The sequence below is a fragment of the Pseudophryne corroboree genome, assembly GCF_028390025.1.
Source record: "Pseudophryne corroboree isolate aPseCor3 chromosome 2 unlocalized genomic scaffold, aPseCor3.hap2 SUPER_2_unloc_2, whole genome shotgun sequence".
NCBI lineage: Eukaryota > Metazoa > Chordata > Amphibia > Anura > Myobatrachidae > Pseudophryne > Pseudophryne corroboree.
The window spans coordinates 17,276-30,398 of record NW_026967489.1 but is presented as its reverse complement, the minus strand read 5'-3'; the positions used below and the strand labels follow the sequence as shown (position 1 = coordinate 30,398).

Sequence of the window (13,123 nt, the reverse complement as noted above, 5' to 3'; positions counted from 1 at the left end):
CAATACACACACACCTTGACAGTAAAGTTTTATTACATCCATCCACACCAACATACATACATACTTACCTATGTCCCCACGCAGGTCGGTCCTCTTGTCCAGTAGAATCCATGGTGTACCTGTTGAATAAATTATACTCACCAGATCCAGGGTACCAGGCTCCTCGGATAATCCAGTTGTAATCCAGGTACTTGATAAAAATAAAAAAACGGAGACCCGATCCTCGCACTGGGTCCCCTTTCCCCGAATGCCAGAAACCCACTCTGACTTCTGTCTAAGTGGGTTTCTTCAGCCAATCAGGGAGCGCCACGTTGTAGCACTCTCCTGATCGGCTGTGTGCTCCTGTACTCACTGACAGGCAGCACATGGCAGTGTTACAATGTAGCGCCTATGCGCTACATTGTAACCAATGGTGGGAACTTTCTGCTCAGCGGTGAGGTCACTTTCGGTCAACCGCTGAGCAGAAAGTTCCCATCATTGGTTACAATGGAGCGCATAGGCGCTACATTGTAACACTGCTGCGTGCTGCCTGTCAGTCAGTACAGGAGCACACAGCCAATCAGGAGGGTGCCACAACGTGGCGCTCCCTGATTGGCTGAAGAAACCCACTTAGAAAGAAGTCAGAGGGGGTTTCTGGCATTCGGGGATAGGGGTCCCATGTGTAAACATGGGGCCCCTTTCAGTGCGAGGATCAGGTGTCCGTTTTTTTATTTTTATCAAGTACCTGGATTACAACTGGATTATCCGTGGAGCCTGGTACCCTGGATCTGGTGAGTATAATTTATTCAACAGGTACCCCATGGATTCTAAGAGGACCGACCTGCGTGGGGACATAGGTAAGTATGTATGTATGTTGGTGTGGATGGATGTAATAAAACTTTACTGTCAAGGTGTGTATGTATTGTCTTTTTTTGTAGTAGTACTACAGGTACCAACGAGCACGTTTTTCCGCTGCATGCTGGTACTTGTGGTTCTCCAAGTACCAGCATGCGGGGGAGGCTTGCTGGGCCTTGTAGTACTGCTACTAAAAACAATATCTTTTCATTTTCACAAAAGGCTATCAGCCCCCCATCCGCAGCCAATTGGATGGGGGGGACAGCCTCAAGCTTCACCCCTGGCCCTTGGGTGGCTGGGGGGGGGGACCCCTTGATTGAAGGGGTCCCCACTCCCCCAGGGTACCCCGGCCAGGAGTGACTAGTTGGATATTTGATGCCACGGCCGCAGGGCACTATATAAAAGTGACCCCGGGCTGTGGCATTATCTGTCCAGCTAGTGGAGCCCGGTGCTGGTTTTAAAAATACGGGGGACTCCTACTCTTTTTGCCCCCCGTATTTTTGGGACCAGGACCAGGCGCAGAGCCCGATGCTGGTTGCTTAAATATGGGGGAACCCCTGTCATTTTTTCCCCCATATCTCTGCAACCAGGATCGGCTCAAAGAGCCCGAGGCTGGTTATGCTTAGAAGGGGGGACCCCACGCATTTTTTATTGAGAAAATTAACACTTTGCCACCCCTTCCCACTGATATACATGCATGTGTGACACCCGGAAGTAGCATGGGTGCTGGATGGTTGTGGTTCTGCTTAGATGATAGGGATGAGTAAATGAAGTCAACTTCAGAGTAATAATACTAAAGTTTCAAACGAGGTTTCGATTTATTATCTGTGGCAATGGAGTTAGTTCGATAGATACTCTCAGCGAGTACAAAATGGGTACATAAAATCAGTATACAAGCTTACAAAATGAATTCAAATTAAAACACACAATTAGCGTAGGAACTGGATGATAGCTGTTGTCTCTCAGTCTGCGTCGCGTTCCTGCAAACGGGTTCGCTTTTCTACACACTTCCCTGAACTATGCCAACTCTTCCATACTAAAGTAAATACCGGTTGCTAGGTATAGTGAACCGCTAGTTAATCTTGTTATTCAAGCTTTAGACTAATATAATCACAACATTCAATATATAATGAACCATAAAATATACAGGTTGCAATGACATCAGGTCATACAATAAATTCCCTTTCTACCTGTACCAGGGTATGCATGCAGATCACTTTCAGTCGGTAAGGTAAGGAGTCCCCTAGAGCACGTGCACGGCTGAATGAGTAATGAGAGCTCTCTTATTGTTTTTCACCCGGGTTAAGTAGTAAACAAAGGTAAACTGTTCCTGAATGGTATACCATGGTGATGCAACCTATCATATGAATTAGCGCTGCTCCTGGTAAAACTAACTTGCTGCAAGTCAAACAGCTCTTCCTGGCTGACTACTTACAGGGTTTATAGTCAATAAAAGCTCCAGATTCTCATTGACTGTCTCTAATCTGTAGTCTCACTTACACAGTCTTTACATTTGATACTTTGTAGCTCCTTGCCTGTAACTGCTCCAACTATGCTGTCAAGATGTAGTGGCTGTATAGCGTAAATATCCTGTAAACTGGGACTTTATCAGTGCTACAGCCGCAGTGTAAGTGATGATTCAGGGTGGTGCAAGGTGTTTTATCACAGACCTGTTCCCTGGTACCAGTCACAATGGCCAGTCTCTCTGGCTGCCTCCGAATGGCTGCTGATTTAACCACTGATTTGCTGAGGAGAAGGGTCTTATCCTCAGAGCTCCATTAATTAAGTGTCCATCTCCGGGGCAGGCCTGCTGCTGTACTGCCTCTACTCTTAGCAGGTATCTGTATCACCACCCAGCTCCCATGCTGACCTGCTGCTGCTGCTGTCTCCTGGTCCACTTCCTGGCATGACTATACCTGCTAGGACACGATAGACACCAGGGGTATCACCGGAAACCTCACAGCCAGTTTCAGCACAAACAACCACAGGTCCAGCACCATAGATCACCGGGGAAACCTTGTAGCGCAGCTCTGCTCCCCTGCACTGAGGACCAACTGTCACTAACTGTCAGTGCAGCCTTTATCTCCTTCTGTCCCATGAGCCTCCACTGCTGCTAGGGACCATGTGATGCTGATACTGCCCACTGTCACCAGTACAAATTAAGCATGCAGTACAGGACACATTGTACACTATTGCTTTACATAAATACACACAAACTGATGGTGCTCTTAGTGGGGTGCCACACACGGATCTCATGGATCCGTGCATGCCTATCCAATCACGGCTCAAAAAAGCAGGTCTGTTATTTTAGCACTTTTTTACGAGTTGTAATTTTTCACGGCAGTGTTTTTTTTTTTTGCTTTGCACTTCTTAGTAAATCACCGAGATTCATACTTAAACAGCCGCGTTTTGACCGATGGTGTATTCATTCGTATTTTTTTACCAGGACTTCCAAAAAAATACGAATGCCCTCATCACTGCCGTGATTTGAGTTTAGTAAATTACCGAGATGACACTTTGATGAAAAAACGGCATCTCGGTCAAAATCGGGAGCTTAGTAAATATACCCCAATGATTCCTATGGCTATATGCATTTTATAGGTTTCTTGGGGCTACTTACAGTATATGGAAGCTCTTGTAAAACACAATACACAAACAAATCCTGCAAAATATAAGAGTCTTTTCTTCAACAAGTAGATCTTACTAACTTTGGGGCTCATTTATATTTGAATGTAAGTCATTTTCATGACACGCCTCTCAGATGTAGCCGTACACGCCCGCGCTGATAGGTGTCACTTTCACATCTCCCTGAAATACTTTTTCAAAAGTAGGCAAGTATGGTCTGGAGCTACTCAGAAACTACAGTCCAAGAGGGCGGCGGCTTTGCGTTTGCATTTCTGCTAAAAGTAGCTAGCGAGCGAACAACTCAGAATGACCACCATTAGCACCAACTAGGAGATCTGTAACACATGCTCTGTTTGGGGACTGGAGTTGGGATACACTAATAGTTCCTGGAACGGGGGGGGGGGGCAGCAGTGAAAATGCTGGGTGGAGGGGCGCCGTGCGGCTGCCATCTAAAGTTAAATCGGGCAGAGTCAGGAGGGAGATAAATACCATTCCCAGGCTGCTCCCCTGCTCCATCCTCACAGCACTTCTCCTTCTGCCTCCAGGGCCCTCCGCCCCACTACCCAGCTCCTGCAGTGTGTGACTAGTTACTGTGCGCTGCCTCCCCTCTGGTACCGGCCCTGCGCCCTTCTCACCCCCGCGTCCCTCACAGTAACCCCTGACCTCCGCCCCCTGCACCCAGCTCCTGCAGTGTGTGGCTAGTTACTGTGCGCTGCCTCCCCTCTGGTACTGGCCCTGCGCCCCTCTCACCACCCCCTTCCCTCACAGTAACCCCTGACCTCCGCCCCCTGCACCCAGCTCCTGCAGTGTGTGGCTAGTTACTGTGCGCTGCCTCCCCTCTGGTACCGGCCCTGCACCCCTCTCACCACCCCCTTCCCTCAAAGTAACCCCTGACCTCCGCCCCCTGCACCCAGCTCCGGCAGTGTGTGGCTAGTTACTGTGCGCTGCCACCCCTCTGGTACCGGCCCTGCGCCCCTCTCACCACCCACTTCCCTCACAGTAACCTCTGACCTCCGCCCCCTGCCCCCAGCTCCTGTAGTGTGTGGCTAGTTACTGTGCGCTGCCTCCCCTCTGGTACCGGCCCTGCGCCCCTCTCACCACCCACTTCCCTCACAGTAACCTCTGACCTCCGCCCCCTGCACCCAGCTCCTGCAGTGTGTGGCTAGTTACTGTGCGCTGCCTCCCCTCTGGTACCGGCCCTGCGCCCTTCTCACCCCCACTTCCCTCACAGTAACCCCTGACCTCCGCCCCCGGCACCCAGCTCCTGCAGTGTGTGGCTAGTTACTGTGCGCTGCGTCCCCTCTGGTACCGGCCCTGCGCCCTTCTCACCCCCCCTTCCCTCACAGTAACCCCTGACCTCCGCCCCCTGCCCCCAGCTCCTGCAGTGTGTGGCTAGTTACTGTGCACTGCCTCCCCTCTGGTACCAGCCCTGCACCCCTCTCACCCCCCCTTCCCTCACAGTAACCCCTGACCTCCGCCCCCTGCACCCAGCTCCTGCAGTGTGAGGCTAGTTACTGTGCGCTGCCTCCCCTCTGGTACCAGCCCTGCACCCCTCTCACCCCCCCTTCCATCACAGTAATCCCTGACCTCCGCCCCCTGCACCCAGCTCCTGCAGTGTGTGGCTAGTTACTGTGCACTGCCTCCCCTCTGGTACCAGCCCTGCACCCCTCTCACCCCCACTTCCATCACAGTAATCCCTGACCTCCGCCCCCTGCACCCAGCTCCTGCAGTGTGTGGCTAGTTACTGTGCACTGCCTCCCCTCTGGTACCGGCCCTGCGCCCTTCTCACCCCCCCTTCCCTCACAGTAACCCCTGACCTCCGCCCCCTGCACCCAGCTCCTGCAGTGTGTGGCTAGTTACTGTGCACTGCCTCCCCTCTGGTACCGGCCCTGCGCCCCTCTCACCACCCACTTCCCACACAGTAACCCCTGACCTCCGCCCCCTGCACCCAGCTCCTGCAGTGTGTGGCTAGTTACCGTGCGTTGCGTCCCCTCTGGTACCGGCCCTGCGCCCTTCTCACCCCCACTTCCCTCACAGTAACCCCTGACCTCCGCCCCCTGCACCCAGCTCCTGCAGTGTGTGGCTAGTTACTGTGCACTGCCTCCCCTCTGGTACCGGCCCTGCACCCTTCTCACCACCCACTTCCCTCACAGTAACCCCTGACCTCCGCCCCCTGCACCCAGCTCCTGCAGTGTGTGGCTAGTTACTGTGCGCTGCCTCCCCTCTGGTACCGGCCCTGCGCCCCTCTCACCACCCACTTCCCACACAGTAACCCCTGACCTCCGCCCCCTGCACCCAGCTCCTGCAGTGTGTGGCTAGTTACTGTGCGCTGCGTCCCCTCTGGTACCGGCCCTGCGCCCTTCTCACCCCCACTTCCCTCACAGTAACCCCTGACCTCCGCCCCCTGCACCCAGCTCCTGCAGTGTGTGGCTAGTTACTGTGCGCTGCCTCCCCTCTGGTACCGGCCCTGCGCCCCTCTCACCCCCCCTTCCATCACAGTAATCCCTGACCTCCGCCCCCTGCACCCAGCTCCTGCAGTGTGTGGCTAGTTACTGTGCGCTGCCTCCCCTCTGGTACCGGCCCTGCGCCCTTCTCACCCCCGCGTCCCTCACAGTAACCCCTGACCTCCGCCCCCTGCACCCAGCTCCTGCAGTGTGTGGCTAGTTACTGTGCGCTGCCTCCCCTCTGGTACTGGCCCTGCGCCCCTCTCACCACCCCCTTCCCTCACAGTAACCCCTGACCTCCGCCCCCTGCACCCAGCTCCTGCAGTGTGTGGCTAGTTACTGTGCGCTGCCTCCCCTCTGGTACCGGCCCTGCACCCCTCTCACCACCCCCTTCCCTCAAAGTAACCCCTGACCTCCGCCCCCTGCACCCAGCTCCTGCAGTGTGTGGCTAGTTACTGTGCGCTGCCACCCCTCTGGTACCGGCCCTGCGCCCCTCTCACCACCCACTTCCCTCACAGTAACCTCTGACCTCCGCCCCCTGCCCCCAGCTCCTGTAGTGTGTGGCTAGTTACTGTGCGCTGCCTCCCCTCTGGTACCGGCCCTGCGCCCCTCTCACCACCCACTTCCCTCACAGTAACCTCTGACCTCCGCCCCCTGCACCCAGCTCCTGCAGTGTGTGGCTAGTTACTGTGCGCTGCCTCCCCTCTGGTACCGGCCCTGCGCCCTTCTCACCCCCACTTCCCTCACAGTAACCCCTGACCTCCGCCCCCGGCACCCAGCTCCTGCAGTGTGTGGCTAGTTACTGTGCGCTGCGTCCCCTCTGGTACCGGCCCTGCGCCCTTCTCACCCCCCCTTCCCTCACAGTAACCCCTGACCTCCGCCCCCTGCCCCCAGCTCCTGCAGTGTGTGGCTAGTTACTGTGCACTGCCTCCCCTCTGGTACCAGCCCTGCACCCCTCTCACCCCCCCTTCCCTCACAGTAACCCCTGACCTCCGCCCCCTGCACCCAGCTCCTGCAGTGTGAGGCTAGTTACTGTGCGCTGCCTCCCCTCTGGTACCAGCCCTGCACCCCTCTCACCCCCCCTTCCATCACAGTAATCCCTGACCTCCGCCCCCTGCACCCAGCTCCTGCAGTGTGTGGCTAGTTACTGTGCACTGCCTCCCCTCTGGTACCGGCCCTGCGCCCTTCTCACCCCCCCTTCCCTCACAGTAACCCCTGACCTCCGCCCCCTGCACCCAGCTCCTGCAGTGTGTGGCTAGTTACTGTGCACTGCCTCCCCTCTGGTACCAGCCCTGCGCCCCTCTCACCACCCACTTCCCACACAGTAACCCCTGACCTCCGCCCCCTGCACCCAGCTCCTGCAGTGTGTGGCTAGTTACCGTGCGTTGCGTCCCCTCTGGTACCGGCCCTGCGCCCTTCTCACCCCCACTTCCCTCACAGTAACCCCTGACCTCCGCCCCCTGCACCCAGCTCCTGCAGTGTGTGGCTAGTTACTGTGCACTGCCTCCCCTCTGGTACCGGCCCTGCACCCTTCTCACCACCCACTTCCCTCACAGTAACCCCTGACCTCCGCCCCCTGCACCCAGCTCCTGCAGTGTGTGGCTAGTTACTGTGCGCTGCCTCCCCTCTGGTACCGGCCCTGCGCCCCTCTCACCACCCACTTCCCACACAGTAACCCCTGACCTCCGCCCCCTGCACCCAGCTCCTGCAGTGTGTGGCTAGTTACTGTGCGCTGCGTCCCCTCTGGTACCGGCCCTGCGCCCTTCTCACCCCCACTTCCCTCACAGTAACCCCTGACCTCCGCCCCCTGCACCCAGCTCCTGCAGTGTGTGGCTAGTTACTGTGCGCTGCCTCCCCTCTGGTACCGGCCCTGCGCCCCTCTCACCCCCCCTTCCATCACAGTAATCCCTGACCTCCGCCCCCTGCACCCAGCTCCTGCAGTGTGTGGCTAGTTACTGTGCGCTGCCTCCCCTCTGGTACCGGCCCTGCGCCCTTCTCACCCCCACTTCCCTCACAGTAACCCCTGACCTCCGCCCCCTGCACCCAGCTCCTGCAGTGTGTGGCTAGTTACTGTGCGCTGCCTCCCCTCTGGTACCGGCCCTGCACCCTTCTCACCACCCCCATCCCTCACAGTAACCCCTGACCTCCGCCCCCTGCACCCAGCTCCTGCAGTGTGTGGCTAGTTACTGTGCGCTGCGTCCCCTCTGGTACCGGCCCTGCGCCCTTCTCACCACCCCCATCCCTCACAGTAACCCCTGACCTCCGCCCCCTGCACCCAGCTCCTGCAGTGTGTGACTAGTTACTGTGCGTTGCGTCCCCTCTGGTACCGGCCCTGCGCCCCTCTCACCCCCCCTTCCCTCACAGTAACCCCTGACCTCCGCCCCCTGCACCCAGCTCCTGCAGTGTGTGGCTAGTTACTGTGCGCTGCCTCCCCCCTGGTACCGGCCCTGCGCCCCTCTCACCCCCCCTTCCCTCACAGTAACCCCTGACCTCTGCCCCCTGCACCCAGCTCCTGCAGTGTGTGGCTAGTTACTGTGCGCTGCGTCCCCTCTGGTACCGGCCCTGCGCCCTTCTCACCCCCACTTCCCTCACAGTAACCCCTGACCTCCGCCCCCTGCACCCAGCTCCTGCAGTGTGTGGCTAGTTACTGTGCGCTGCCTCCCCTCTGGTACCGGCCCTGCACCCTTCTCACCACCCACTTCCCTCACAGTAACCCCTGACCTCCGCCCCCTGCACCCAGCTCCTGCAGTGTGTGGCTAGTTACTGTGCACTGCCTCCCCTCTGGTACCGGCCCTGCGCCCTTCTCACCCCCACTTCCCTCACAGTAACCCCTGACCTCCGCCCCCTGCACCCAGCTCCTGCAGTGTGTGACTAGTTACTGTGCGCTGCGTCCCCTCTGGTACCGGCCCTGCGCCCTTCTCACCCCCACTTCCCTCACAGTAACCCCTGACCTCCGCCCCCTGCACCCAGCTCCTGCAGTGTGTGGCTAGTTACTGTGCGCTGCGTCCCCTCTGGTACCGGCCCTGCGCCCTTCTCACCACCCCCTTCCCTCACAGTAACCCCTGACCTCCGCCCCCTGCACCCAGCTCCTGCAGTGTGTGGCTAGTTACTGTGCGCTGCCTCCCCTCTGGTACCGGCCCTGCGTCCCTCTCACCCCCCCTTCCCTCACAGTAACCCCTGACCTCCGCCCCCTGCACCCAGCTCCTGCAGTGTGTGGCTAGTTACTGTGCGCTGCCTCCCCTCTGGTACCGGCCCTGCGCCCTTCTCACCCCCCCTTCCCTCACAGTAACCCCTGACCTCCGCCCCCTGCACCCAGCTCCTGCAGTGTGTGGCTAGTTACTGTGCGCTGCGTCCCCTCTGGTACCGGCCCTGCGCCCTTCTCACCACCCACTTCCGTCACAGTAACCCCTGACCTCCGCCCTCTGCACCCAGCTCCTGCAGTGTGTGGCTAGTTACTGTGCACTGCCTCCCCTCTGGTACCGGCCCTGCGCCCTTCTCACCACCCACTTCCCTCACAGTAACCCCTGACCTCCGCCCCCCGCACCCAGCTCCTGCAGTGTGTGGCTAGTTACTGTGCGCTGCGTCCCCTCTGGTACCGGCCCTGCGCCCTTCTCACCCCCCTTCTCTCACAGTAACCCCTGACCTCCGCCCCCTGCCCCCAGCTCCTGCAGTGTGTGGCTAGTTACTGTGCGCTGCGTCCCCTCTGGTACCGGCCCTGCGCCCCTCTCACCACCCACTTCCCTCACAGTAACCCCTGACCTCCGCCCCCTGCCCCCATCTCCTGCAGTGTGTGGCTAGTTACTGTGCGCTGCCTCCCCTCTGGTACCGGCCCTGCGCCCTTCTCACCCCCACTTCCCTCACAGTAACCCCTGACCTCCGCCCCCTGCACCCAGCTCCTGCAGTGTGTGGCTAGTTACTGTGCGCTGCGTCCCCTCTGGTACCGGCCCTGCGCCCCTCTCACCATCCACTTCCCTCAAAGTAACCTCTGACCTCCGCCCCCTGCACCCAGCTCCTGCAGTGTGTGGCTAGTTACTGTGCGCTGCCTCCCCTCTGGTACCGGCCCTGCGCCCTTCTCACCCCCACTTCCCTCACAGTAACCCCTGACCTCCGCCCCCTGCACCCAGCTCCTGCAGTGTGTGGCTAGTTACTGTGCACTGCCTCCCCTCTGGTACCGGCCCTGCGGCCCTCTCACCCCCCCTTCCCTCACAGTAACCCCTGACCTCCGCCCCCTGCACCCAGCTCCTGCAGTGTGTGGCTAGTTACTGTGCGCTGCGTCCCCTCTGGTACCGGCCCTGCACCCTTCTCACCCCCCCTTCCCTCACAGTAACCTCTGACCTCCGCCCCCTGCACCCAGCTCCTGCAGTGTGTGGCTAGTTACTGTGCGCTGCCTCCCCTCTGGTACCGGCCCTGCGCCCCTCTCACCCCCACTTCCCTCACAGTAACCCCTGACCTCCGCCCCCTGCACCCAGCTCCTGTAGTGTGTGACTAGTTACTGTGCGCTGCCTCCCCTCTGGTACCGGCCCTGCGCCCTTCTCACCCCCACTTCCCTCACAGTAACCCCTGACCTCCGCCCCCTGCCCCCAGCTCCTGCAGTGTGTGGCTAGTTACTGTGCGCTGCGTCCCCTCTGGTACCGGCCCTGCACCCTTCTCACCCCCGCTTCCCTCACAGTAACCCCTGACCTCCGCCCCCGGCACCCAGCTCCTGCAGTGTGTGGCTAGTTACTGTGCGCTGCCTCCCCTCTGGTACCGGCCCTGCGCCCTTCTCACCCCCCCTTCCCTCACAGTAACCCCTGACCTCCGCCCCCCGCACCCAGCTCCTGCAGTGTGTGGCTAGTTACTGTGCGCTGCCTCCCCTCTGGTACCGGCCCTGCGCCCTTCTCACCCCCCCTTCCCTCACAGTAACCCCTGACCTCCGCCCCCTGCACCCAGCTCCTGCAGTGTGTGGCTAGTTACTGTGCGCTGCCTCCCCTCTGGTACCGGCCCTACGCCCTTCTCACCCCCCCTTCCCTCACAGTAACCCCTGACCTCCGCCCCCTGCACCCAGCTCCTGCAGTGTGTGGCTAGTTACTGTGCGCTGCGTCCCCTCTGGTACCGGCCCTGCGCCCTTCTCACCCCCCCTTCCCTCACAGTAACCCCTGACCTCCGCCCCCTGCACCCAGCTCCTGCAGTGTGTGGCTAGTTACTGTGCGCTGCCTCCCCTCTGGTACCGGCCCTGCGCCCTTCTCACCCCCCCTTCCCTCACAGTAACCCCTGACCTCCGCCCCCTGCACCCAGCTCCTGCAGTGTGTGGCTAGTTACTGTGCGCTGCCTCCCCTCTGGTACCGGCCCTGCACCCTTCTCACCCCCACTTCCCTCACAGTAACCCCTGACCTCCGCCCCTTGCACCCAGCTCCTGCAGTGTGTGGCTAGTTACTGTGCGCTGCCTCCCCTCTGGTACCGGCCCTGCACCCTTCTCACCCCCACTTCCCTCACAGTAACCCCTGACCTCCGCCCCCGGCACCCAGCTCCTGCAGTGTGTGGCTAGTTACTGTGCACTGCCTCCCCTCTGGTACCGGCCCTGCACCCTTCACACCCCCACTTCCCTCACATGTAACATGTGCAGAGAGAGTTAGATTTGGGTGGGTTACTGTTTCTGTGCAGGGTAAATACTGGCTGCTTTATATTTACACTGCAACCTAGATTTCAGTTTGAACACACCACACCCAAATCTAACTCTCTCTGCACATGTTACATCTGCCCCACCTGCAGTGCACATGGTTTTGCCCAACTGCTATAAAATTTGCTGCTGCGATCAACTCTGAATTACCGCCCATGTCCCTATTGTATCCGAGTGCCAATAATACCCCGCAGCAGAGTATGCTCAGTCACCTGCTCAGTCACCCTCCCCGCCTCCCACCGCACCCATCCTCATCACCTCCGATCGCACCCTTCCTCCCTCAACGCCTCCGACCGCACCCCTCCTCCCTCACCGCCTCCGACCGCACCCCTCCTCCCTTCACCGACTCCGACCGCACCCCTCCTCCCTTCACCGCCTCTGACCGCACCCCTCCTCCCTCCTCGGCTCCGACCGCACCCCTCCTCCCTCATAGACTCCGACCGCACCCCTCCTCCCTCACCGCCTCTGACCGCACCCATCCTCACCGCCTCCGACCGCACCCCTCTTCCCTCACCGCCTCCGAACGCACCCATCCTCACCGCCTCCGACCGCACCCCTCTTCCCTCACCGCCTCCGACCGCACCCCTTCTTCCTCACCGCCTCCGACCACACCCCTCCTCCCTCACCGCCTCCGACCGCACCCCTCCTCCCATAATTTATCCTTAGAACATATTCAGTCACTCATTTCTGCTACATAAATACACTCAGCATTACAGATATTAGAGGGAAATTAACTTTCATAGATTAAAGAATAAAATAGATAAAGTCTATAAATAAAAAGTTTCTGAATTGTTGTTTCTTATTTCTAGCGTTGTCTTCAGAGTCACTACAGAAAGAATCCGTTCCACAACTTCAGACACGCGTTCTGCGTCACCCAGATGATGTATAGCGTCGTGTCCCAGTGCAACCTGCAGGTACCAGTGCTCCCAGCATAACTCTCACTGACCATCCCTATGAGGGCAGACGTCACAGTGCCACGTCTCTCCGGGTCTCTACCAGCGTATAGCTGCATGGCGCTGGTTATTCAGCTCTGATGTAACATTAGTAAGAGACAGGTAATCAGTAATTATATGTCACCCTCCCTGAGGCCAGACGTCACAGTGCCACGTCTCTCCGGGGTCTCTTCCAGCGTATAGCTGCATGGCGCTGGTTATTCAGCTCTGATGTAACATTAGTAAGAGACAGGTAATCAGTAATTATATGTCACCCTCCCTGAGGGCAGACGTCACAGTGCCACGTCTCTCCGGGGTCTCTGCCAGCGTATAGCTGCATGGCGCTGGTTATTCAGCTCTGATGTAACATTAGTAAGAGACAGGTAATCAGTAATTATATATCACCCTCTGAGGGCAGACGTCACAGTGCCACGTCTCTCCGGGGTCTCTGCCAGCGTATAGCTGCATGGCGCTGGTTTTTCAGCTCTGATGTAACATTAGTAAGAGACAGGTAATCAGTAATTATATGTCACCCTCCCTGAGGGCAGACGTCACAGTGCCACGTCTCTCCGGGGTCTCTGCCAGCGTATAGCTGCATGGCGCTGGTTATTCAGCTCTGATGTAACATTAGT

General features: G+C 58.4%; 1 protein-coding gene across 1 annotated transcript in view; it reads left to right on the top strand.

The window, feature by feature from the left end:
• The window catches only part of LOC134983044 (high affinity cGMP-specific 3',5'-cyclic phosphodiesterase 9A-like), a gene marked incomplete at its 3' end in the record, with an annotated part of 122,392 nt that extends 109,919 nt beyond the window's left edge, over positions 1-12,473 (top strand). The window contains exon 5 of the mRNA XM_063948743.1: positions 12,369-12,473. Coding sequence (XP_063804813.1) covers positions 12,369-12,473 — 105 coding nt within the window. The remainder of the gene's footprint in view (positions 1-12,368) is intronic.
• Between the last annotated feature and the right edge of the window lie 650 nt (positions 12,474-13,123).